Source organism: Patagioenas fasciata, chromosome 4, assembly GCF_037038585.1.
Source record: "Patagioenas fasciata isolate bPatFas1 chromosome 4, bPatFas1.hap1, whole genome shotgun sequence".
Taxonomy (NCBI): domain Eukaryota; kingdom Metazoa; phylum Chordata; class Aves; order Columbiformes; family Columbidae; genus Patagioenas; species Patagioenas fasciata.
This window is the reverse complement of record NC_092523.1, coordinates 59,529,777-59,555,786: the sequence shown is the minus strand read 5'-3', so window position 1 is coordinate 59,555,786 and position 26,010 is coordinate 59,529,777. Positions and strand designations below refer to the sequence as shown.

At 39.7% G+C, this 26,010-nt stretch overlaps 1 protein-coding gene across 3 annotated transcripts; it reads right to left on the bottom strand.

Annotated features, from left to right (window-relative positions):
• Nucleotides 1-722: 722 nt before the first annotated feature.
• PRMT9 (protein arginine methyltransferase 9) lies at nt 723-25,957 on the bottom strand. Of its 3 annotated transcripts, XM_065836190.2 has the most exons (16): nt 25,523-25,957; nt 24,898-25,007; nt 21,520-21,615; nt 18,520-18,572; nt 17,747-17,959; nt 17,194-17,342; nt 15,646-15,882; nt 14,965-15,132; nt 13,001-13,103; nt 11,732-11,838; nt 7,516-7,708; nt 3,695-3,878; nt 2,550-3,261; nt 1,819-1,972; nt 1,255-1,377; nt 723-1,050 (listed from the first exon to the last, which is right to left on the bottom strand). In XM_065836190.2, exons 5-16 carry the CDS (start codon nt 17,942-17,944, stop codon nt 835-837), a joined length of 2,544 nt encoding a protein of 847 aa, XP_065692262.2. In that variant the 5' UTR covers nt 17,945-17,959; nt 18,520-18,572; nt 21,520-21,615; nt 24,898-25,007; nt 25,523-25,957; the 3' UTR covers nt 723-834. The 3 variants fall into 3 exon arrangements, with proteins under 3 accessions (XP_065692262.2, XP_065692261.2, XP_065692266.2); XM_065836189.2 differs by lacking the exons at nt 21,520-21,615; nt 24,898-25,007; nt 25,523-25,957 and adding an exon at nt 18,967-19,069; XM_065836194.2 differs by lacking the exons at nt 17,194-17,342; nt 17,747-17,959; nt 18,520-18,572; ... (1 more) ...; nt 24,898-25,007; nt 25,523-25,957 and having other exon boundaries at nt 14,965-15,177; nt 15,646-15,784.
• Between the last annotated feature and the right edge of the window lie 53 nt (nt 25,958-26,010).

The window sequence follows — 26,010 nt, the reverse complement described above, 5'->3', positions numbered from 1 at the left end:
GATCACTGAAATGCCTCTTCTATACTGAAGAGTATAAACTTAGCTACAGAAATATCTTGCTAAGTTTTCCTCTTCTCTCTATAGAGTGAGAAGCTTTAATTCTACCATTTGGATCTAAATTTAATAGATGGAACTTGTTACCTGCATTATACCAAAATGTAATGCTGTAAAAGAAGGGCAGCAGTACTGTGGTGATTGACATATTTCATACAGCTTTCATATAAAGTACAAGCCCATTATATTACCAAAATGGTTCTCTGAGGGATTCTAAAGAGTTTACTAGCTTTGCTTTCTGCTATACAACTTGAGTTATTCAACAGCACTCCTTTACAACTTTTTGTAATTGTATATGTGCAACACTAACTTGTGATACTGCAACTGGAATGGTGTTACAGTCTCTGCTACATCTCAGTGCACTTCAGTAGGATGCTCTGGCAACTGAAAAGTGGAACAGTCTGAGAAATGGGACTTTGTCTTGAACAACCACAGCTGTCTATTTCCAGTGCAGACATCTGGATGCTTTTCCTCATAGTACAAATGACACAGTAGCAAGAGAAGCCTGTCTCACTTTTTTTAGTCCCTGCAATAGCTGGCAATCAGGTTTTTACTGCAGTGAAGACAATACCTCCCCTAACTGCTTGGAATAAGATAGATACCATTACAGTAAAGTTTTAGACCATCAATGGAAAGTAAGTATCTACTACTAAAGCCACAAAAGAGCCTTTGTGCCCAGTAGAAAACTTAGACTTTAATGTAAATTAACAGCAGTGATGTTATGAACAGTCAATTTATGCATATGCAATTAACCACAAATCAGTGTACACATGATATTCTTCACTGTTTAACTGTAATGCTAATATTGCTTTTATGGTGTTGAACATCAAGCACAAGTTCATCTCCAACCTGAACTTGGATGGGTTTGTCGAGAACAACTGCAGCTTGTTTCCAGTGCGAAAACTCATCAGATGTATCCAAGCTATGGTCTTCATCTAGATGTATGTGATACCAGAAGGGAATTGCAGTGACCTTGCCAGACTTAGAAATTTGTACCTAAAAATATTTAAAATACTCATTTAATAAGTTACACCCTTTCCCAAGAAGAAAATAAAGTAGTTCAAATCATTTCAATCCATTTCAGAGATACCTGCAGATCAGTAAATCACGTATTGAAATTTTCAGCCAAGGTGAGCAATTAAGGAGCAGCTCTGCAAAACAGCAGCTAAGCACACTTAACTTTACAAATCCACAACTCACCTTCACTTCTCTGCTGGAGCTGTTCAACAGAGGGTTCATGAGATCCAGCCTTAAAAGCTCTGCTGGCTTGCTCAAGGCTAGACATGGTAATGTAGAGAGATCCAAATACACACGAACAGGTACCTAGGAGAATATACGGTAACTTCAGGCATCAACAACCATTCAAAAGTGAAAAGTTAACTAATCATAATGCAAAAGTTTCTAGGAATTACTGTGATGCCTGTAAGAGACAGCCAAAATGCAGAATACACCCTTCTAATCCTTTTTGAAATGTGACTGTTGGGATACAAGGTGATGAAGGAGATAGTAACAGCACAGTCACTCTTCTGTACAGTAACATCACATCCTTCCTTACTCAGATAAAACTTCTCCCACACCAGTTCTAAAATAAATGTTTTAGTTTAACTCAAGGTCCCTAGCTGGTCACATAAACCTCTCTTGATAACTTAAACAATATGAAAAAGTTTCAGCTCTTTAGTTTTCTTGCATTTTATACCCAAACTAAACAGCTAGACAGCTGCAGGCTCTGGAACTGTGTCTGGAAGACATCACCCAACTTCATACCTTGAACTGGTTGATAAAAGGGGCTATATTAAACCCAAGAGTTGGTTCTGTTCCTTGAACAGCACTCTCCAGTAACAGAGACTCTGATTCTACAAGCATCCCATATACCAAAACATACTGTGGGAATATCTTCCCTCCACTGTGAAGTAAACATCTGTAAAATGAGAGAGATTTCACCTCTAAAGCATATAATTCAACAGTAATCAAATAACATTTAATTACATTTAAGAAACGCACACTAGTTCTTCCTCTGAAGTCAAGTGCTCATAAGCATTTGAGTTTGATCCCATTTGATCACACAGCTGTTTTAACACCATGTGTTTGTCTTTTAGCAGCATCAGTTTGCTCTAATGACAGTTGGACATGCACAGGAATCGGGGCTTTTTTGACCTTGTACTAAAGGCTACCTCTCTTAGTAATAAGATGCTATCTACCCTGGGAACTTCTGACAGACCAAGCAATAAGATCTTGCATTCATATCCTTGCATACAAAATATAAAGACGACTATGAAAGAGAAACCTTGACACTTTTAAAAAATATACATATTTACCATGGTCACACCAGAAACACTCTGAAGTTTAATCCCCAAAAGCTCAATCCATTCAGAAAGCCAGCTTTTCCTGCTCTACAGAAGCAACATTATGGCAATTTTGTGGCTAAAAGAAATATTTTCAAAAGTTTTTGAATAATTATGCATTCTTAGGAATACTTTTGTCTGTTTATACTGTACCTAGATATTGCAGCCTTTTCCATCACCTCCTGCTGGATTAAACCCGATGTCTCTATAACATCCAAGATAATAATACTCCACAATTTGTCTGATTTTGGTCTCTGCAGCACCACATTTTCATCTTCTAAGTGGCTGAGCCAAAACTCTAACGTTTCTTTAGGGAAATGGTTAGCTTCTGAAATCACATTAAGTGCTGCCTGATGCTGTTCTTTCTCAATAGAACTGTAGGCTCTAACTGGTCCAAGTTTGCCAGCTATAATTGGCAGGATGGAGAACCCTTCAGATACATCTAAAACATACAAAGGATCAGGAGCCACATCCAGAGAACTCTTGTTTTGACTTTCTTGCAGGTTCATCCCACTGCCATGTCCATCAACATCCATGGACTGCGAGTCCTTACTTGGATTTAAGGACAACAGCACTTTGCCCATGGCAGCTTTAAAGCATTCATGGTATGGTATGTTGTTCAGCAGGGCTATTTCTGTGGATTCCAACACGCATACTTGTCCATTGCCATCCTGTTTGCTCGTCGTCTGAAGACCAGCCAGAGCATTACATAATTCAGCCTCATTACCCAAACTCAGAGTGTCACCTCTGTCACTGAAGTCCATCCCACACTCTGAAGTCACAAAAGAAAACTTCTGGATCTTCAAGTAGCAGTCTTGGCAGCAAACTTCCATCATCACAGTATCTCCAGTCTTCACAGAATAATCTTGGCAAAAACAGCACAAAAAAGTCATGTCAGTTACTTTACAGCAAACATCACTGAAGCGGCCAAACAGCGCTTAAAAAAAACCCACCACACATTATCTCAGTTCTTCATTAGTTGTTAATCAGTATGTATGAAAAGAATTGTTCAGCTTGTGGGGTTACAGTCTAGAAATTTGTGACTGTGCATTAGCATTTGCCTTAAACTGTCCCACACCAGGCAAAATGCATTTAATCTCAAAACAAGCCCAAAACAAGCACACGGTAACTGTGCGCTACAGTCCAGAAACACGATCAGGAACCACCTCACAGCGACTTGCTGTTGAACTCCTAAAACTGTTTGCTGTCACCTCCTCATCTCCAAGATAACCTAACCAGCTCAAAACCAAAATGAAACCAAATCAACGTACTACAACAAGAAAATCCACAGGACATACCGAGGAGGCCCTGCACAGGATAGACTGCCTGTTCCCAGCAAGTTTCCTCACTGGGACTTGTAGATAGAGCGTGCTCGTCATCAAGCTGTAGTACAAACCATACCACAATAGCATCTAGTATTCCTCCTTCAGTGACTGGCAGGCTGAGCTTCCAGGGCTTTCTAGCTGCAAGACTTTTCAGCTCCTAACCAAAGTGGAAAGAAAGGAAAAAGTGTTGAGAGAGCTTATTTCCATTAATAAAAAGTGGTTTTAATTATACTAAATCACTCAAATTTCTGCACCAATCTGTGAAGACACCAAACAGAAACCTGAGTTAACAAGCTGCTACAATACCAATTATAATTATTAGTAGTTATTAGCACAGGAATGGTCATCTACACGCAAGTGCCATTATGCATAAAACCAAACTGCATCCATCAACCATTAAAGCAAACATGACCACATGTAAGAACATACATGTTTAAAAACACTGAAAACTGCAACAAAGGCTTTAGACTTGCAAGGCTTGCCTTATGAGAAGGAATAAAACTAGGGCCAGTCTTTTGGGCTGGATTCAAGCCAATGCTTGAGTTCTAGAAATACCATACGTAAGCACTGGATTCACTCCAAGAGGTTTGGCAAAATCATTACAAAAACACTAAGTCAAATATCTTTGAGGATATCTTCTCTGCTACCTGGGCTACAGGCTTTGTGTAAATGCTCAGGCACTGCTGGGAAGACTTAAGATCTCCCATAACGGGATCAAGTTATAAATTCTCCAACAGTCCTAAAAACTTCTGAATATGCAACAGGTATTAAGTCTTCTTCCATGTACAATTTATTTTCCTCAGTAACTACCTTCTGCTATCAACATTCACAAACATATAAGGCCCAGCTCTAATGTCTTAGTTCCAGTATAGACCAATTAACAGAAGGTCAATCAGAAGGGACCAAAGATTCTCTTAGTCACAACCATTCTGCTTAGTAACAGCCTTGCCTAAACATATATCAGCTTCCTGATCTGCTTATGCCAATACTTGTCTTAAGTTTCAATCTTAAAATACACAGGGCAAAAGAAAAGTCTGACTCTAAGAACATGAGTAGCTCTCAAATACTGCGTTTTTAATTTTTCTCTTCTTTATTCTCATTCTGCATTCTCCAAGAGTTGGTCTACCACCTTCTCAAAATGGAGAGATGGTTGACACTGAAGTTCATAATGAGATCTCACTGCTCTTTAGTAACAGGGCTCTACTGCTCTTAATTTTTTCCTGTACATCTTCAACTGGAGAAGAAGAGAGCAGTAAGCTGAAGCTTTGCTGGCAGTAAGCCCCTTGAAGTAAGACAGCAAGAGCACAGGTGTGCATCTGTTCCTTGGTTTCTGGGAAGTTATAGCTCTTTCGAAGTTCATTTGATATTAAACATATTCTTCCTAGTTATTCCTCAAAAGCAGCAGGCCCATGGTTCTCATCCACTGGTTTTAGTACCTGTAATGTTACATCTTGTGGCACAGAACACTTAAAAATCCAGTAGAAGGCAGTTATTTCAGCTTTTTCTGCTCTCTACCATACTGCTTATCCTATCTTTACTCCTCACATGTCTACTGCATAAACATTTTTCTGTTATTTATGATAATTACAGACTAGAACAGCTCTAGCACATCAGGGTGGCAATTAATCAACTAGCATAGTTAAAGAAAATAAAACAACAATGCAGGAGGAATACATAGTAACAAAAAAAAAAAAAAAAGGATGCTATGCTACTCATATCCTCTGAGAGAAACACAACTTGCATTAAAAAAAAGTAAATAGGACTACAGACGGAAGGGAAATCTACAGAAAAAATGCAGTTATCACATTTCCTACATCTTCATTTGAAATGTCTTAAATATTCCACACAGTAACTTCTCATGAAAATTAGAAAGAGCCAGTATCTGTAATTGTTGGCAGTAACTCAGTTTCTTTAGGGCCTGAAAGCGACACTGGGCTTTAATTACTGGCTGTTGAGGTAAATACTCACTTCCAGTCCCAGTGGCACGGATCTGCTGCCAGCAAACCTGCACACAGGTAGTGCCTGGCAAGGTGCATCTGCAGCCTGGAACTACAGCCACGTCTCCTGCACCTACCTGCCAGGAATTCAGCTGCTGCTGCTGCTAACTACCCTAATAAAGTAATCAGCATAACTCAGCTGCTTTTTAAAATTTTGACTTATTATCATTACTGCTCTGATCTGTACTGACATACTTGAAACCTCCTACAACTCCGCTTGAGAAACACCATTGTACTGTATTTTAAGTCTTTTTCTCAGTTCTCTCAGTTTTGGTCTGGATAGTTAGTACAAGCAGAGTAAATGCAACAGCCCTCTTCTTTGAAATACGAGTTTGGAAAATGGGTCTTTGCTATTACCTTACTAGAGCTGATTTCATATCTGAATTTTGATCTTTAGGAGGTATTTCTGCTACTGTAAGTAAGTATAGCAGATTTTTATTTTTTATTTATTTTTTTTAGTTGTACTGATTGAACATCCATGTGTGGCCACGACAAAAGAAAAAAAAAAAAACAAACAGAAAAAAACCCAAAAATCCACCAAAAAACCCAAGCAAAACAAGTTGAAAGTAACCTACCAGCATTTGGAACAGTGCCCAGCAACAAAAGTAACAAGAAACAGTAACCGATGACTCCAAATAAATTAATTGCATTTCTTCCTTTACTTATGATATCTTACTACTCCATGGCAAGAGCACCCCATTAGTCTAACTAGAAACTTCAAAGGAGAAGTTCTGAAACACTGTTTGAAAACTAACACTGTTCTTTACTCTTTAAAATTATCTTTACATGTTTGCTAGCAGGCACATGCTTAAGAGTAGGCATCTCTCAGATGTCAGTAATAGTTTCTTATTGATGCTAGAAGCAGAAGGTCACAGAGAGATCATTCCCAGTAGAATACTGAAGAGCCTGGTCTTATTTCATTTTTAATCTTGGGATGTCAGACAAGCCAACTAGGAAAAGCTATTGATTCCAAATAACCGCAATTCCTGGCCATGCAGTGGTCAAGAATTATTTCATTTGTATAACAGAATCTATTTTAAGCTCTGACTCACCACTTCAATGCCAACTACTCACCATGAGGTCAATGAGCAAGAAACACACCAGAGACCATGCTCAGACTATCATCTTTTCAGCATGCTCAGTTGCGAGTGGTTGAGGTCCTTGCCTTACAGTTCAGGTCTATTTACTATACGCACAGAAACTTATTCTGTGCAAAATACACAAATACTATATTTTAGAATGCCATATTACAAAAAGACCATAAGATACACCAAAGGAGCTGAAGGGTGGAATCCAACTGTTTGAATACGGTAATTTCATCATCTTGCCTCTCTTTTACTCTTACCTATCATCACTTAAGACATTTTTATGCCAGATGTAAAAGATATCCTTTTTCTCTTGTCTTCAAGAGTTTCCCGAAGAGACTAACTTTAGAGGAATTAAGTCATCTCCAACACAGCATAAATCATTTGAGATGAGTCTACCGCATTCTTCCTCCTCCTCCCTACAGTGAGGCTGGCAGCTGTTTGATCCTATGGTGAACTCCTTTAGTTCCCTGAACTACATGAAACAAACAAAAAACTCCACCTTCAAAAAGTCATAAACTGTCATCTGACGAATCACATCACCACGTAATCAGATAAATATCAAAACCAGCAGAGGACTTCAGAGCAGTCCTGCCAACTTTGCACTTGAGAACTGTTCTGAAATTGAACCCAGAAAACAAACAAGACATAAGGCGCTCATTATTCATAAATAGATTACTTATAAAGGACACGAAAAAAAATCAATCAGTACCTGCAGATTGTTGAAATCTACTGTCATTACTTGACAGGCTTCTGTCAGAGGTACATAACCTCCAGGAATACGACTGAGCTTCTCAGTGGTGTAAGGTTCAACTGTTTCCTCTGAACCAGCAGAATCGTACGTTGGACTAAAGAATTCCACTGAATCTGGCAAGTGCACACCAGCAACTTCTTGATTTCCCACTCTAGAAGTGAAGGAAAAAAGGGGAGAAATGAAACTTCAAATAATTTGACAAAAAAAACCCAAAGAAAATTCTTCCCAGGCTGGCTACGTATTTTTAAATGCAGAGTGTAAGAACAGAAAAACTAAAAAATAATAATACAGTTCTGTGGTGGTTTTATTATGTTCAGAGCAGCTCTGAAGCACAGAGAACATACATTTCAAGAATCAGAACTGAACATACATTTCAAGAATCAGAACTGAACGCTGTCACTAGAATACCACTATGTCCCTTACCAAAGGCCACAGACTTTTGCCCCCTTATGTACAATTCCTTGAGTCTTGACAAGAATTAGAAAGGATAATATACTCTGTGATAATAAGAATAAATAAAGCGTTTCTGCTGATGCTGCATTAAACAGATAATGAAAGTGTTGCTTTAAGATGCATGGAATAGTCAAAATAAAGAAGATAGATATGCAATAAGAAAATGAAATTTCGGATCTCTTTGACATAAAACTTTCATTTTTCAGTATCTTTATACACTTATCAAGCATAACCTATGCAGAATGAGGTATTTTTCATAGTTACATTGCTGCAAAGAAAGTCTCAGAATTGATTTCTTGTTGGAAAAGGCTTTGACAACTCAGAATACATGCATCAGCCCTTAGAAGATCAGTTAGGTTTCCAGAAACAAACTTATACCAAAAGCTTCAAAGAAGAAAAAATGCTGTAAGCGCTACACTGTCCATCGCTGCGGTTTGAGGACTTAAGACACAGTCTCATTTTCAAAGTATGAGTCAGGAAGTTACATGGGACAAGTCTTGCACAAACTACACTTCAGATTATTCAGAAAAAGTACATGTGTCTGTGAAAGATTTAGTGCTTCCCATTACGTGACAGCTATCAAGCAAATCCACATACTTATAGCGAGATCTAGCACTCAGAACTTCAAATGACAACCAGTTACACTTCTACTTGTAGAACTATTTTTAATTCCGAACCACGTTCTCGGGAACCTCCCCTCCCTACAACAAAGTGTGACTAGACAGGCTGTCTTGTCTAATCGTATTCTCATCAGATATGGTCATGTCCTTGATCTAGAGAAGCTCACAGTCACAGAACTGAGTAAGCTGCCTTTTGTCATAACCTGGATTCTTAGGCAAATATATTTTGACCATTACACATAGCTAAAATACGAAAATGAATCAGACTCCATTTTTGGAGCAGATTTTCTATCAATAAAAACACATGACATACAGGAAGCACAAAGTGGTAAGTACTTTGCAATAAGTACTATAAAATACAGCAATGTTAACAACAATTATGATCTTCTCACCTGCTCCGTGAAGCGACTTAGATATCTTAAAAACAAGGATGAGAATGTATTCCCTTAATTTGAAATAAAATCCATATATTATTTTAAAAGAAATACTACAACTAAAACAGTACAAGTGCTGTACGAGGCCTGTATTGTGGAACAGGTCAGCAGATCATTATATTATAATGAACTCTTCTGGCTTTGATATATAAGCATAGAAGTAAACCCACTTTATTGCCCCTCTGTCTGGGATCAAATCAACTAAAAATTAAACATGAAAAAACCCTGAAATCTGTAATTCTTAGTGACTTAAATTAGCATATTGACCCATATTCTGGCATATTTTATTCAAGATGACTAAATGTAGATGTACTAATGTAGCAGACCTAAGTTCTCTTAGAATATTGTTTTACTGTTACATACTGTGACTTTTGAAAGATACATAGTTCAAATTTGAAAAACAATGTGTAGTATACTCTGGTATCTTAACAGTTTTGTGGAAAGCCAAATTTATCCTTAGTTAAACTCAAGTCTTCTCACAAGTTCATCAGTTCATTTGCTCTTCTGAAGTAAACACATTTCTTGTGGATCTGAAAAAACTGCTTCAAACAGAGCAATGACTTCAGGAGAAAATGAAAGCTAACCGTAACAGAAAAAAAAATATGATACAGCACTACAACAGAGTTAGGCCCTGTAGCGATTCCAGCAAACACAAGCAACATGTACAAGCAGCATCAGCTATGGTAAAGAAACATTACAATCATCAGTAAAACATCAAGGAATAAAACTACAAGCAGAGGTACATCAGCACCAAAAACAGAATTACAAGAAAACTGCTATAACTTTTGGACTCTGCTATAACTTTTGGACTGGACAGGGCGTTGAGCAACCTGATCTTGTTGAAGATGTCCCTGTTCATGCAGGGAGGTTGGACTAGATGACCTTTGAAAGTTCCTTCCAATCCAAACTGTACTATGATTCTATGATCTAGAATTTCACTATATCCTAGGAAAAAAAACAAAAACCAAACCACACAAAACCTAAAAACAATCAGAGCACAAGAAACGTAGCATCACTTAAAATTCCTAAAACAGAGAGAAGCCAAAGCAAGACATCAGCATCAGAAACAGACAGATTCTGTCACTGTCATAGCTCATCAACAATTACAGTGAAAGCGGATTCCCTCCCTCAGCAAGATGAATCATGCGTTTGATGCTAGATTGAACACACTCTTTAAAGCAGTTCAGAAAAAAAAAAAAACAGACCTCAGGTAGTCACAGATTTCTGGGCTCTACATCTGCTTACAACCACTCAAAAAAGAAAAATTAAATCAGGGGGAAAAGTTCATAGAAGAAAAGTTGTATTTATTGTACAAGACAGAAAATGTGCTAGGTTACATAAAAAGCATTAGAAGAGAGATACTTTCACACCACTGTATCACTAGGCATCCTGCTCATAAAAACCCATCCAAACCCCAGAGTTTTGCTGTAGATCATCAAAACACTTAAGGAAATATGGAGACATGCACATCAGAATAGTTCAGAGGTCTGGTTAGTTTAAATCTGAGAATAGCCAAGTTTTTTACATAAAGCTCAATAGTACTTGTTAAAATAGACTTAAGATAGGTTTCCTTACTGGAGCAAAAAGGAATCTCAAACTATAAAGACAGGAAATCTAAAAGTGACATTTTCTTCTCCCTACAGAATACAATTACTTTGTGGCAATCATTTCAGTCTGGCTAGCCACCAGACCTTAAGCTATACTATTAGAATGGATTGTTAATTCAACCATCTAAAGCTAGATTACATTAAGTTTCATCCTATTTACATTTTGTAAGGAACAGTCAGTATCATGTTTCAAGGCAAAAACCTATCTTCTAACTGACAAATAATTAACTTACCCTGAAATAAATTTCTATGACCATCTGCTATGGGAATTTCTGTCTCTTTTTGTCAATTGTCTAGGTCTACTGCATTAGAAAAATCACAGATGCAGTTATCCAATATACTGAAGCTCCTGTAAAAGTTAGAGCTTTCTTTAATCTGCAATAAGATTAATCTTAAACAAAACACTTCAAGTCCAAACCTCTCAGATAGAGACTGTCTCTTTACAGTAATACTGTTCTAGAATTAAGAATAAAAATGAAAATAATTGATACACAGTTAAACCTGGTCTCAGCAAAGAAACCCTACTGTATGGTAGTTCAGAATTAGGCAAGGCACATCTTCAGAAACAAAGTTGGTGGAATCATTAACACTTAGGCTTTACAAAATCCTGTCCTCATCTTCTAAAAGGGTTAGATCCAGCAGCAAGGTATGGAGCAGATGATAAAGAGGGTAAAATGGGGATAGAGGCCAAGTGTTATTCCAAGAATCTCCAATACGGAAACTGAGAAGTCATTTTACTATTAAGGAATCAAAACTATTTAGTATGTGTTAAAGGCCTGTATTCGAATGTAACTGAAAACTGATGAAGTTATTCAGAAAGTCTGAACCACAAAGTGGGTTGGGGGGAGAAGACAAAAAAAAAAAAAAAAAAAAAAAAAAAAGAACAAGGAGCCTGGAAAAAGGGTGGGGAAGGTGAGAGCAGAAATCTGCTTAGTGACACAGATAATCAGCCATTTAAAAAATAAAGAGACTAGTAAATGAAAAATTCTCAATAAAAACCACCAGCTTCTCTTCCAAAATAACAAACACAGGTTCAAACTGTGCTAGAGTTTAAACATACCTGTGATGTCTACGTATCTCTTTGCATTCCACTGCCATCCCAAATATGGTAGCACTTGCAGGAATAACTCGGCCATAGTCTCCAGTACCGACATCTTGATTTTCAGGCTGCAAAAACATTAATAACAACATACAATGAAACGATGACCTATTTCTACCATCACCACAAAGCCTAGGTTACATATTAATGAGCCATTTAAGATTAGTTTATAGTGATTAGTAAAGTTTCTGGTCTTTGTCATTCTAGTTAACTCTTAAATACTGTCTTTCAGTATATCCATGCATCGAGTTTACTTTTCAGTCTACTACTTCCTCTGTGTAATTCTAAAAGCGTTGTTTAATTTGTATTCTCTTAGAATATATAGAAACATTTGAGGACCTCTCCTTCATGCATCATTCCTATACTTAACACTAGAGGTCACCAGTTTCAGTTTGACAAAATACAAAAGCTTTCAGCCAAAGAGGACTTTAGTTGAAAACAAAGCAGTATCAAAAAAAGTCTTTATAAGTCATAAGACCTAAAAGAGGTTAACTCATGTAAGACTCGTTGTCATATTACTTTGCTTAATGTATGCATATTGCTTACATTACTTTGCTTAATGTATGCATTAGCTAAAATGCAAAATAAAGTAAAATCCAATAGACATAGTGGAATTGTTCTGTCTTCCAAAAAAGTTCACAGTTAGCAAAAATAAATTAAGAGCAGAAGCATATGGTATATTTACCAAATTATAGTTGACTGTTCCCTACTATTATGATGAGAAATAATTCTACCATAATTCAGCATCTTAGACTGACATGACTTTTTGCTACCGAGTTGGTATCTTGAAACAACCAGGTCACAATCAAACTTGCAGGAAAATAGTACCTTTCAAAGACACACAAAGCCTCTTGGTGTTTCTTTCAAAGTGGGGGCATTGCAGGGGCAGGAAAGAAAAAGGAATGAACAATGATCAAGTGGAAATCATCTCTGTATGCTGGAAGGTTCCATCAGGGAAATCATGCATTGCAAGTACCTGTCCATTCAGAACATGAGCTCGCAGAAGTACAATGTATGCAGCTGCCTCATCGCCCTTCGCCAAAATCAAATTCATAGAACAAAACCAGATCACTCATTTTTAAAATATCAATAGGTAAAATAATTTACAAAACATTGTTCCTCATTCATTTATGTGTGTGATATGTATACACACATATGCATATATATGCACAAATACATATCAAACACAAACAGGAAAACCATTTATATGTGTATACCCACATAGCCTACCTTTGGTTGTAAAAGTAGATGTTCCCAAGCATGTATCAAGCTCTCCACAATTCCTTCTCCAAATAAACCAGCATCAACTGTTTCTGTGACAACCAAGGAAACTCTAGATAGGAAAAAGGACACCATGAAATATAATGTATAACACATATTCCAGTTAACATTCTTTAAAAGGAAAAACACAAAACCACCACACCAATGTGAGCTCAGCACAGAACTTCTACCAGTGTTCTGAAGATTCATTGCAGATGGGCCAACAAATGACATATTTTGAATTGTTAGAAGTTATTCAAGATGCAGAGAAGAGAATAAATATTGAGCAAGAGTTTACCACAAGGTTTCTTGGTCAGTGTTTATAAATAAATCGTGTGGGAAGAATCTAACCAAAACAGGAAGATGTATCAGCTTGGGCACACTGCAATGATACTGCAAAATACATATTTTGTCTGAATGTTGTGCAAGAATATGCATCCACGCATATGTGTTACAAGTGGGGGTTTTTATTCCTTTTTAATCAAAGTATAATAAAATTACTATGCCGATTAATGGATCCTAAAATCCCAAATCCTTTGGATTTAAACTAGAAAAGGTATGGCATAATAAGAAATTTACAGAACAGTAACAAGTTATTCCTGACAGCTTACATCCAGTAACTCATCACATACACTAAGAGGATGCATATGATCAATTACTTTAGCTCAGCTGACACAATTAGACATGGTTTGACTGGCATGCTAAACCACGGAAGCTTTACCTTTTCAGATTATGAGCCTGTACCATCACCACAGACACATATATTGTTATTAATTAAAAAGAAAATGGATTATCTCCTTCCCACATTTAATCTGCATCCCTAGCAGTGGTGAGTTGAAGTGGTAAATCCGTGCTTCATATATACCAAAGCAAAAATCCCCCTGGATTTCTACCTGCTAAAAATTTACAGATCCTCCTGAGGAACCCCTGCTGAATGGGACAGTGAGCAAGCAGCAGCATAGCATAGAACATCTAGATCACATATCCTCAAAGCTGTAATACTGACCAAATTCTAACTTGCCATGAGCAATTCCAAGCTGGTGACTTGACCCAGTAGCTCTTCCTATGCTAAAGAAGGCATTACTTAATATTGGAAAAATAAACTATTTAGTTTTCCAAAGCATGTGAATCTCTGCTGCACGGACAGGTGGGTTGATGTGTGTATACAAACAAAAAACTCAATACAAACACAAAAACCTATTATCACAGGACAAACTGCAACACAGTTCCACTGATTTTTGCTCCAATATCTAAAGCCATGCTCAAAGCCCTGTGGATCCCTCCACAGCTGGGTGCCAACACACACATCTAGAGTCGGCACAACCACCACCAGCCTTCTAGATGGAAACAACCAGGATCCTGCGTGTATCACATGGCACCTTCTTGCCTCCAAATACAGCAGTGCTCTCCTTAGGAGACAGGGGAGAGGAGGATTTCCCTCACTCCCCTGTCAGAAGAGGCAGACAACCTGAAATTTCCCATCTCTCTGACAAACACAGAAGTCGATATGGAGTTGCATGGGTGTGGTATGTCCTGGGAAGAGTTTTCCTTTGCAGGTCCTATTACACACTTCCATCCTATTTACAGGCTGCAGAAGTGAACCACAAGTTCAGTGTACAAGTGTGTTAAACAATGACTTTTTTGATGGAGTAATCTTATTTCTCTTCTCCTGTTGCTGAAATATTATCACACATGCCACAAAGCTCCCACCAAATAATTAAACTTATTACATCATTGATTTACGCTAGAAATTAGTACGCTCTAAAAAAACCTATCATCTCTGCACTGCTCTATAAAAACATAAAACTTACAGAGAACCATCCCACATTCTGGATAAATATCACAGGCAAAGTTAGCTCCTGCTTAGGCCATCAGTTATTCTCTTGAATTAAGAGGAAATAAAAAACGATATCACAACAGAGAGAAAAACGTACCTTTCAGGTATGTGCTTTGGAATTTCTATATCAAGTGACTTCAAATGCAGAAGTTTGATCTCTCTTTCCATATTATTTGCTGACACCACATCACGGGCAAGTTCATACATGGTTTTTGATAATTCACAGGCATAGACATAATGTGCTCCTGCCTTTTTTGCAAACATACTAAAAAACAAGAATCGGGGTTTCTTCTTTTCAGTTTAAATCATTCTAGGTAAAGCACAAAAAGATACTGAGATTTAAGTTATATACTCACATCTGCTTTGTATTTCTACGAAAACAGTTCAAGTCTAAAAATCATCATCAAATGAACTAATATCTCTTGTATGAACACTGATACCACACAAAATGATTATCTCCTTAATATGCTATCATAAAAAATACAGGTAGCATAACACCACTCCTCGGCTTGACTAAAGCCAGTCTTCATACTACAGCATTTTCATGAAGTAACTTTGTAAATAAAAAGCATCTGCATCAAATTAAAACAAAGTGTTCCAGAAACACTACAAAAACCCTAACCTTCAGACTCACTGAATTCTGAAAGCTTTGTTTCCTTTCTCAATTTTTGTCTCCAAGGCATGAAAGTAAATTCTTTTTTTCACTAGCAACCAAATTTTGTTAGACAAACAAACATGTTTCTGTTAAGCTGATGTTAAATATGTGCTTACAACACACCCCAAGATTCCTGTTCCTGTTCCAATATCAAGGACAGATTTGCACCCTGAGCAGACAGCGTTCTCAATTGCTTTTAGGTAGGTAAGATTCCTCTTGGCGTCGTTGAGCATGATGAAGTGCCAGCGTTCCACAAGCCAGTTTGCAACGCGATAAAAATTCTCCTTTGCATCAGCAAAATCTGGGTTGAGCTTCACTGCTTTGTGAAAATATCCAGCTGCTTCATCTCTAAAGCCCATTCTAATAGCAAAAATGACAAACAAAAAAAAGACAAGCAATCAGCTGCCAAGCTTTTGTAAATATCTGTAGATCTGTAATGAGGTCTTACATCAATTAAAAGACAATGGAAATATTTTGATTGGTTAGAAAGATTTGCTTTAAAAATATTGATATTACCTTATGAAAAAGAATGATTCACAGCTTTACATCAAATCACTTTAAAATGCAAAGGCAGACAAAAACACCAGTGCATACACCAGCTTTCATCCACTACTACGTCATTTGACAAACTAGAACAGGTTTTATGAGAACTTGCTGCAACAACATGAGAGCAGCAACTCTAATCCAGTCTCAGATTTTTAAGTCACAACACAAGGCTACAGAAGCCAAAACTGTTTTACTGTATTTAACTGGAATACACTATAAGTGAACCAAATTTTGATTTCTTAGTGTGCTTCCATTAAATGGCAATTCTGAACCAGAAGCAAGTTTTTATGATACCCATTAACATATTCCAGTCAGACAGTACTTAAAAAAACCAACCACAGAAAAACACCAAAACCTATTAAAGGCAAAACAAATGTACATTTTAATACAACGCTGGGAGAGTTCTTCCTTTAAACAAATCATCACAACAGGCAAGCCTAACTAAAACTATGTGGAGCCAGGACCTATGATTTCAGTCTTAAAATGCCAGATTCAGAAGACCTTAGAACTCAAGAAACAGTGAAGTGCCATGTTTTGCAAAGTTTGAAGAAAGCAGAAAATAATGTTTTACACTACTAAACAAAAGCACAAGCTGAAATCATTTAAGAACAGCCCTACACAGTACAGTATAAACAATCACATCACATCAAAGGTGTGCTAAATGTGACTTCAAGAAGGTCCAGAATTACAAGACTATTCAAAGGTAGCACTATTCAGAGATCTAACAGGAAAGGAAAGAAGAACTTCAAAAATTGTAGGTTACCCACAAAAGTTAACACAGAGACTCTAAACAATTTTGGTTTCTTTTATTTCGTGATTGTTTTATAAATTGTTAGAAAATACTTTAAGGCAGTGCTTTTACTTTTAAGTTTTCACTTCAGTAAAAGTACTTTTTTTTTTTTTTTTACTTTTGCTGTGACTACCAAGATTCATTATAGCATTGGCTACTCTATTTTAAGCCGACAGACCTAAAGTTCAACAGTACACACTACATAGTGTTAAGCATGTGCTCACATTTACTTCTTTTAAGCACATTTTATGTGCTCTGTTGAATTGGGTATTGTTTTTTAACACACAATACTAAATGTGAACCTTACAAAAACTGAATATTACATTGCTACAAACCTGAAAAGATGTTCTCCCATACTATTGCATATCACTTCATCATTTGGATACAGTTCAAGGGCTTGTTCATAACAGTTAAACAGATCTTGAATCCGTGACAGAGAATCTAGGTCTTCTGCCCATTTAAAGAGAGTAAACCGAAATGTTTCCTAGAAAATAAAATGTATACCACTGAATTGCTGGTAGTTACTAGAAGCAAGTAACTGAGCCCTGAAAACATCTACAGAGGAATCCTGGCATGCACGTGAATATCTTCATCTCCTTCAGCATCAGCATACAACTGCCTGCTATTGTTCCCACGTTAGCTGGTTCACTTGAACAAGCAGAAATAAGAAAAAGTGCATCAATTCCCTTACCACAGGCTCACACAGGTTATTAGACAAGTTACTGGCCATCTCCATTACTACTGTTTTTTTGGGTGGGGATTTTTTTTGTTGTTTTTAAGACTGAATAGGAAAATCAGTTCCATATGACAATTCAAAAGCATCAAACTTGTCACAAAGCCTAAAAAGGAACAGAGTAAATTGTTTCAAGCAATTCAGAGAGCACTTACTTTGACACTAGGTTTTAACTCAGGTGCTAAATTTAGTACCAGCAGATAGTGAGCATACGCAGTTCCAAAATCTTGGTCCTCCAAGCAATGCTGAGCGCTCTGCAAAGACCTGGAAACCAACTCTTGCCTGCCAGCTTCCTGGGCACCTCTATGGATACGATGCAATTTGGAGTTGGAGTTGGGCATTCTGAATGACATAAATACTTGCTCTTCCTAAAACAAACAAACAAACAAACCAACCCAACCAAGTTATGTATATTGTAGGCCAAAAAGACTGCACACAAAGCTGACAGATCAAACAACATTTTAATTTTCATTGGCATTGGTAAAGACATCTTCCCCCCAGTCCCTAAGCATTTAAAAACATGTTCACATTTATGCCACGGATAATTCTATCAACTTCAACATGACTGTTCACCCTTCAAAAGTCGGATGTGTGTCATGTTTATGTTATACCAAATCCTGGAAACAGGTCATGCTTCTTCACTTTTTGAAATTAATTTCTGAAATACATATTTTAGCATGACCAAACAGTTTTGCACACTGCAAGTTCACACACTGATAAGTTTCATAATCAACCACAAAAGCTGCAGGTGAAATCTTCTCTACTTCAACAACAGTATCTTAATAAAGCAAAGACTCAGAAAAAGAGCTAACAGCTCACAAAATTTTTGTTTTACCCATGGCAACATGCCTATTTTTTCCCTCATTAAAAGGTATCAGAATCATATGCACGTTTTTGAAACTGCTTCAGTTATGGCTTTAACACTTACCTACGTACAAGGGCTTTACACCACCTTCCAAGATTTTCAGATGTATCCTAAAGCTAAAGAAAGGGAATGTTATATGGAGAGGCACTGCACAAAACACACCACCATCTTAACTAGGCTTTTCTTTTAATTAAGGAAACCCCAAACACTGGTCACGTCTGAAGCGAACATCGGTAACTCAAACGTAGGCACGCACAACCAGCCAGGGCCACATGAACCCGCCTGCTGTACTGATCTGGGGACCAAGGAGCGGAGAGGACGGGAGGGTGGGGCGGCTCCGAACCGGTGGGATCGCGGAACGAGCCGCAGGCCGCACTACCGCCAGGCACTGCCCCACTCTCGAGGCGAGCCGCAGGGCCGCCGCCTCGGGGCAGGGCGAGCAGCAGGCTAGGGTGGAGCGGGCCTCCCCAGCGGCTGGGCCGGAGCGCCGGGCGCTCCAGGGACCATCACCTGCTCGGCGCTGAACTGGCCTCCCGAAGAACAGACGCGCACACAGCCGGTCACCGCCATCTTAGTGCCTGGCGGAAGTCGTCACACACGCGCAGTGCGACAGCCGTCATGCGTGCGCAGGCGGCACGCGCCTTCCCGCGGTGTGTGCGCCCGGCCCTTGCAGCGCAGCCCCTGTACTGCGCCCGGCATGGCCGCGCCTCTCGTCTCCGCCCCGGGGGGGCAGCTGCGTGTCTGCTTAACGGGCGCGCTCAACCGCCGTAAGGCCTAACGAGGGAGAATGCACAGGAAGATTTAAAAAATCGGTTTGCTTGCTCTTAATTTCTAGTCAGTTTGTGACAAGAGGTCTCCCTCCCCCCTAGTTTTTCTCTACAATTGGAAGATGTAGACACTCACTTATTTTAGCAAATAAAAGATTTGCTAAAGGAACAGCTGAGACTTACATGTTTAAGAACAAAAAAACCAACTGAATGCCAGAAACTAGTATTCTAGAAAAGTTAACACTTTGAAAAGTGACAAGAAGAAGGCACTATGCAACTAAAATAAAATTCATAACTGTATTCATAAATAAAAGGTTTGAGAAAAACACAGACAAAACTTGGCAAACTATTTTTTAATGCTAGCTCAGCTTGTTACTTTTGAGCTTAAACGTGCTTGAGCAGAAACCGTCTTACCATTCCTTTACATCTATATAGATACATGGAATAAAGGTATTTCCATTGTCCATGTGTTTTCTCCATCCACCTCCAATATTCTAAAGTCAGTAATTCAGCTCACAGGAATGCAGGACCTGAAGTGACACGCAGCACTGCTAAATCCAGTCCCTTGCCCTCTGATGCTGTTCTGACCTGCTCGGCAGACAAGAACTACCACCTTGATGCTGTGTGAGAATGGCATGCCGTGCAGGCACCGCCTTTCACTGCTCCGTAGTTAACGATGTTCCTAAAAGTTAATTGCACTGTGCACAAGTCCCAAGAATGACATTTAAGGAGAACATTCACACCACCTAGTTTTAAGTCATAAACAAATCCTATTTGTCTTGGGCCTTTGACTAACAGCTCTGCAGCAACAGACATTGTGAGGAGGAAAATCCAGAGCTTTGTTCCCAACCTCCCATCACTTATCTTGCTCCCTCCCTTGCCTGTGACACCACCTGCCTCCTTTCTTTGTGGAGCCTGGTAGGGTGCCTGCTGCGGGGTACAGCCACATGCAGGGTCCTGGAGTGCAGATCTTTTCTAAAAAACGCAGAGTTCGTTTGGTCTTGTCCTACTTCTGGGACAAGAGTAGGCTATGGCATTGTTTACTAATTATGAAATGTCTGGAAATGTCTGTTCATCTTTACTTCCCTTCTCTGAAGCATGAGTGCGGCTCTTCCAGGCTTTTACAGCTGTGGACATTATATTTGCCTTCACTTTTGAGAAACAAATGAGTACCCTTTAAAAATGACAGGCCAACATTTTGAACAAGAAATAAGTAGCACATATGGAGGGGGAACATTAAGTCTGAAATAAACACAATAGTAGCTAAACTGTCATCCATGGCAAACTTAATTACTATCCTATAATGTTGTAAGTGGGGATGTGTATACAAAGATTTTCAGAGAAGTGACCCAAAGGAAAAAACTGAGAACTGAACTACTTTGGAATCAACTTCTGATGGATCAAAGACATGTCAGAAAAGCATAAAATAAGAACTGGTAAAGCATTTGGGCTGGATGAAATCCAAAAGGATGCACAAATGCTAGTGTCAGGAAGTATTGACTATTTCACATTAACTGAGCTCTAAAGGAGGACGTGGTATCTTACTAAATCAACTAGTACAAACAAGTACCCAGGCCTTCCTTCAGTTTTGAAAGAAAAGCTATGAAATTTAACTTAGTAAAAGAAGGGGAACAAGCTTCTCTGAATTTAGCTTAATTATCCTTTGCAGCCTGAGGATGATAGCATGGGAAAGAAGAAAACATTAGCATCTGTGGGATGGGAGGGAGAGAGGGACTAAGAAAAGTACAGACAATTGTCACCTGTGGACAGCGAGGTGTCACAGGAGCTGGACCGTACCAAATGCTGTAATGGAGACAGTATCTCTGTAGCTCCATAACTCTCCAAAGCTGTTCAGCTGGATCTTTGGCCAGGTGGGTAGTATAAATACTTTACAGTGCCCATTTTTAAGCATAAATAAAGTAGTATTGTGTGCTCATTTGACCCAATTTAAATAGACATTTCACAGTGTTAGGTTTGTGGGAAAAGATTACTAAAGAGTGTCAGTGTAAAATCCTTGCAATTCACAAGGGTCAGTTCAGTTCAAAGGCTGGGGAAAATATTTGTTAATCCGCTACTCACACTGTACTTTTTAATGAAACACTGAAGAAAAAAAATAACCACAGAATATAACATAAAAGCATACAGCTGCATACTGATTTGTTGAGTAAAGCTTGTGCTGTAAAGGAGGGCCAGAAAGCAAGGTGAGGGTCGAAATTAAACTGTGTAAACCCTAGCCCACAATAGTACTTTTCTCCTGAGGTGCTTAGACAAGTGCTTAGAGAAGAAGCTACAATACCTTGGGCAGATGTTGTTACTGGTGATGTTCTCCTCAGTGTTTTCAACAACTCAACACAGCCGCATGATGCACATAGAAAGAGCTGGTATCAATGCTCTGTAATAAAACATCAGGAAAACTAAAATTAAATTCACTAATTTCTAACCCATCTCTGCATAACATACAGGCTGGAGACAGGCAGAACAGTGTCCTTCATGAAAATCAGGATGTTGAAATGATGAGACAAAAAAACGTAAGGGAGATAGTAAAGGGGCCCAAGATGGATCATATTCAGGGATTTCTTCTACCAAGCTCAAGATCAGAGCATGCTGACACATAGAAGTCAAGGAAGGGAGCCAGGAGACCTGTGTGGTTAAACAGGGAACTGCTGGGTAAGCTCAGGTGGAAGAGGAGAGTTTACAGACCATGGAAGGAGGGGCTGGCCACTTGGGAGGAATATAAGGCTGTTGTCCGGGGATGTAGGGAGGCAACCAGGCCTCCTTAGAATTAAACCTGGCACGAGGGGTCAAGGACAACAAAAAGAGCTTCTTCAAATACGTGGCAGATAAAACACGAGAGGCAATGTAGGCCCACTGATGAATGAGGTGGGTGCCCTGGTGACAGAAGATACAGAGAGGGCAGAGTTACTGAATGCCTTCTTTGTCTCTGTCTACTCTGCCGGAGGCTGTCCTGAGGAGCCCTGTACCCCTGAGGCCCCAGAGGAAGTCAGAATGGTGCAAGAATTTGCCTTGGTTGATGAGGACTGGGTTAAGGAACAATTAGGTAATCTGGACATCCACAAATCCATGGGCCCAGATGGGATGCACCCATGGGTGCTCAGGGAGCTGGCTGAGGTCATTGGTGGACCACTCTCCATCATCTTTGCCAAGTCTTGGGAGATGGGAGAGGTGCCTGAGGACTGGAGGAAAGCTAACGTCACCCCAGTCTTCAAAAAGGAAGAGCCAGGTAACTATAGACCACTCAGCCTCACCTCCATCCCCGGGAAAGTGATGGAACAACTTATCCTTGGTGCCATCTCAAGGCACATCAAGGATAAGAGGGTCATTAGGGGCAGTCAACATGGCTTCACCAAGGGGAAGTCGTCCTTGACCAACCTCATAGCCTTTTATGAAGATATAATGAGGTAGATAGATGATGGCAGGGCAGTGGATGTGGTCTACCTTGACTTCAGTAAAGCATTTGACACAGTCTCCCACAGCATTCTCATAGCTAAACTGAGGAAGTGTTGTCTGGATGATCGGGTAGTGAGGTGGACTGCAAACTGGCTGAAGGAAAAAAGCCAGAGAGTTGTGGTCAATGAGACAGAATCTAGTTGGAGGCCTGTATCTAGTGGAGTGCCTCAAGGGTCGGTGCTGGGGCCAGTACTGTTCAATATATTCATCTATGACTTGGATGAGGGACTAGAGTGTACTATCAGCAAGTTTGCTGATGACACCAAGCTGGGAGGAGTGGCTGACACGCCAGAAGGCTGCGCCGCCATCCAGCATGACCTGGACAGGTTAGAGAGCTGGGTGGGGAAAAATGTAATGAAATATAACAAGGGCAAATGTAGAGTCTTGCATCTGGGCAGGAACAACCCCAGGTTCCAGTATAAGTTGGGGAATGATCCATTAGAGAGCAGCGTAGACGAGAGGGACCTGAGGATCCTGGTGGAGAGCAGGATGACCATGAGCCAGCACTGTGCCCTTGTGGCCAAGAGGGCCAATGGCATCCTGGGGTGTATTAGAAGGGGGGTGGTTAGTAGGTTGAGAGAGGTTCTCCTTCCTCTCTACTCTGCCCTGGTGAGACCACATCTGGAATACTGTGTCCAGTTCTGGGCTCCTCAGTTCAAGAAGGACAGGGAACTGCTGGAGAGAGTCCAGCGTAGGGCAACAAAGATGATTAAGGGAGTGGAGCACCTCCCTTATGAGGAAAGACTGAGGGACCTGGGTCTCTTTGGAGAAGAGGAGGCTGAGGGGTGACCTTATTAATGTTTACAAATATGTAAAGGGTGAGTGTCAGGAGGATGGAGTCAGGCTCTTCTCTGTGACAACCAATGGTAGTACAAGGGGTAATGGGTTTAAACTGGAACATAAGAGGTTCTACTTACACTTGAGAAGAAACTTCTCAGTAACGGTAACAGAGCACTGGAACAGGCTGCTCAAGGAGGTTGTAGAGTCTCCTACTCTGGAGACATTCAAAACCTACCTGAACACATTCCTGTCTGCCTCGTCTAGGCATTCCTGCTCTGGCAGGGGGATTGGACTAGATGATCTTTCAAGGTCCCTTCCAATCCCTAGCATTCTATGATTCTAAGATAAGATTAAACCAAACAGACACTATGCTGGTGTATGCCTGTTGTATAAAATGACTTAAAGATGGTGTTTCCTGAAATAATGCATGCAATGAATGATGTCAGGGAAATAACCAAAGCAAAGGTAAATACATGAAGGAGGGACAGGATGTTGCCAGAGCTTCAACAAGTCAATCTATGTCATAATATTTTAAAAAAGGCTACAAGAAGGTTGTAAAATTTGATGTCCCTTAGCAGGGAATGGCAGAAGAGAATTTTCTAAACTGCTGATATAAAAACCCTTGTAGCCTTAATTACTAAAGAAAACACAATTCCTTTTATTACTCATTAGATAGATAATTTTTGTCAATTTAAATTAATGGGTTATGATTTCTCCAGTCTTCCACTTTTTTTTTTTTTTTTTTTTTTTTTTTTTTTAAATCACAATTCCACCATTTCAGGGTCAGACAATGTTTTGAACTGGTGGATCAGGTTTAGAAAAACCTATATTTAATACTTTTGGTGGTAGGAATAGAGTTTCATGTCTGAACACCAATACTGGATAAACACTGTAGAATATCAACAACAGAGAATTTGCTTCCTTGTTGTATTACATAAATAGAAGTTAACTCCTTTTATTCTGGGAAAAATGTATATTGTGTGTATTTGTGTGTTCCTGGACTACTGCTGCTTCTTTTATCTGCAGACAGAATTTGTACTTCCGATGATAAAGGTGGGTGGACCAACAGGCTTGTCATTGTAGGACAAATCCAGATTTTAGACCTGGTGTTTTTTTGCCAGTTAAACAACTCAAGGCTAAGCTAAACATCCAGATTTGCAAGCAAATCCACACAATGAATGCAACTCAATTACTTTACAACCCTTCAGTGTAATGAAAACAAGGAAGTTACAGTAACTATAAACAAGCACAAAAAATATTATTCTAATTTTAATCCTGAAGACAGACACAGGACAGAGTAAACAAACTATTAATGGAAGGCTACTTACTCTTGAAATGCTGCTCCAGTAATCTAAACAAAGATAAGGTTTGTTATTCTGATTCTACAAACATGAGTCATCCAAAATGAGATTCCTGAAGTACCCACCTATTTCCATAGGTGACTTCTGCACATCAGTGCCTGGGGTCATACAGTAGAAGGTTGATAGTAACACTATCAGCTGTCTTCACCTCAGTCACTTCTAGAAATCTTAAGCGCTATTTTAAAAGAAAGGTAAAAGTCTTTTGTGTGAGTCTTCAGAGCCTAAGCTACAAAACAGCTGCCTTTTTTGGATGTTTCTCTGGCCAACACAGACTAGGCTTAACTGTGGGCCCAACAATACATTTAAAATAATACCAAAGCTCATTGCTTCAAAAGATGCAGGAACTAAATTTGCCAAAATACAGAATGATGAGATAGACTTAAGTTACTCCCAAATAAGGCATTTAGACAAATATTAATGGCTAAAATATATACCCAAAATAATCTATAAAAGCCCCAACAAATCACTATGAATTGCACTACTGTTAAACCGTTAAGCCGATGAAATTACAGCTAAATTGTAAATGTAAGTATAAACTTTTTCTGTTTTCTTTGTAAGCTTCCTAACGTTCTTAAGCAAAACAATTCAGCACTGAGTAGTCTTCTCAAAGTCTTGCTGCAGTATTTGTTTGTAAGCACTGCTTGTGTTAGATTAAGTGAAGACACAAAGGCAAGGCTCTATCTACTTTACCCAATTAACATCTCACGGCCAGACACACCAGCAGGACAGGGCCAGACCTCATGGGTGACCAACGCCAGCCTTCCCTGGGGGCAGACCAGCAGAGACACCGACACCACGGCTGATTTCCGACCAAGCAGCTCTTTCCATCCGCAGAGAACCTGCCCTGCCCCTTCCTGAAGCCCACGGACGCTTCCGTGAGGTGAATCACCCACCCGCGGCCGCTGCCTCTGCGGTGCGGGCTCGCCCTGGCCCTGCCGGGCCTCTGCCGTACCGGCTCCCCTCACAGCCGCCCCGGACGAGGGGGACTTCGCCCGGAGAACCCGGTACGTGAGTACCTGCCCGCCACCCCCGCGCGAGGACGCCGGTAACGGCCGGGCGCGCAGCAGCCTCAACCGCCAAACCTGGCGTAGCCGCCGCCGCGGGGCGGAATGGGGCCGGCACAGCGGAGCGAAGCCGCCCCGCTCGGCAGGGCGGGGCCCGGCGGGGCTGCCGGGAGC

Coding starts and splice junctions, on each gene's coding strand:
- PRMT9 (XM_065836190.2), bottom strand. CDS start 17,944: ATGTCATTCAGAATGCCCAACTCCAACTCCAAATTGCATCGTATCCAT. Junction 11,839..13,000: donor ATCTACTTTTACAACCAAAG/GTAGGCTATGTG, acceptor ATGTTTTTGCAG/CCTGAAAATCAAGATGTCGG. Junction 1,973..2,549: donor GAAAAGGCTGCAATATCTAG/GTACAGTATAAA, acceptor CTCATTTTACAG/ATGTTTACTTCACAGTGGAG.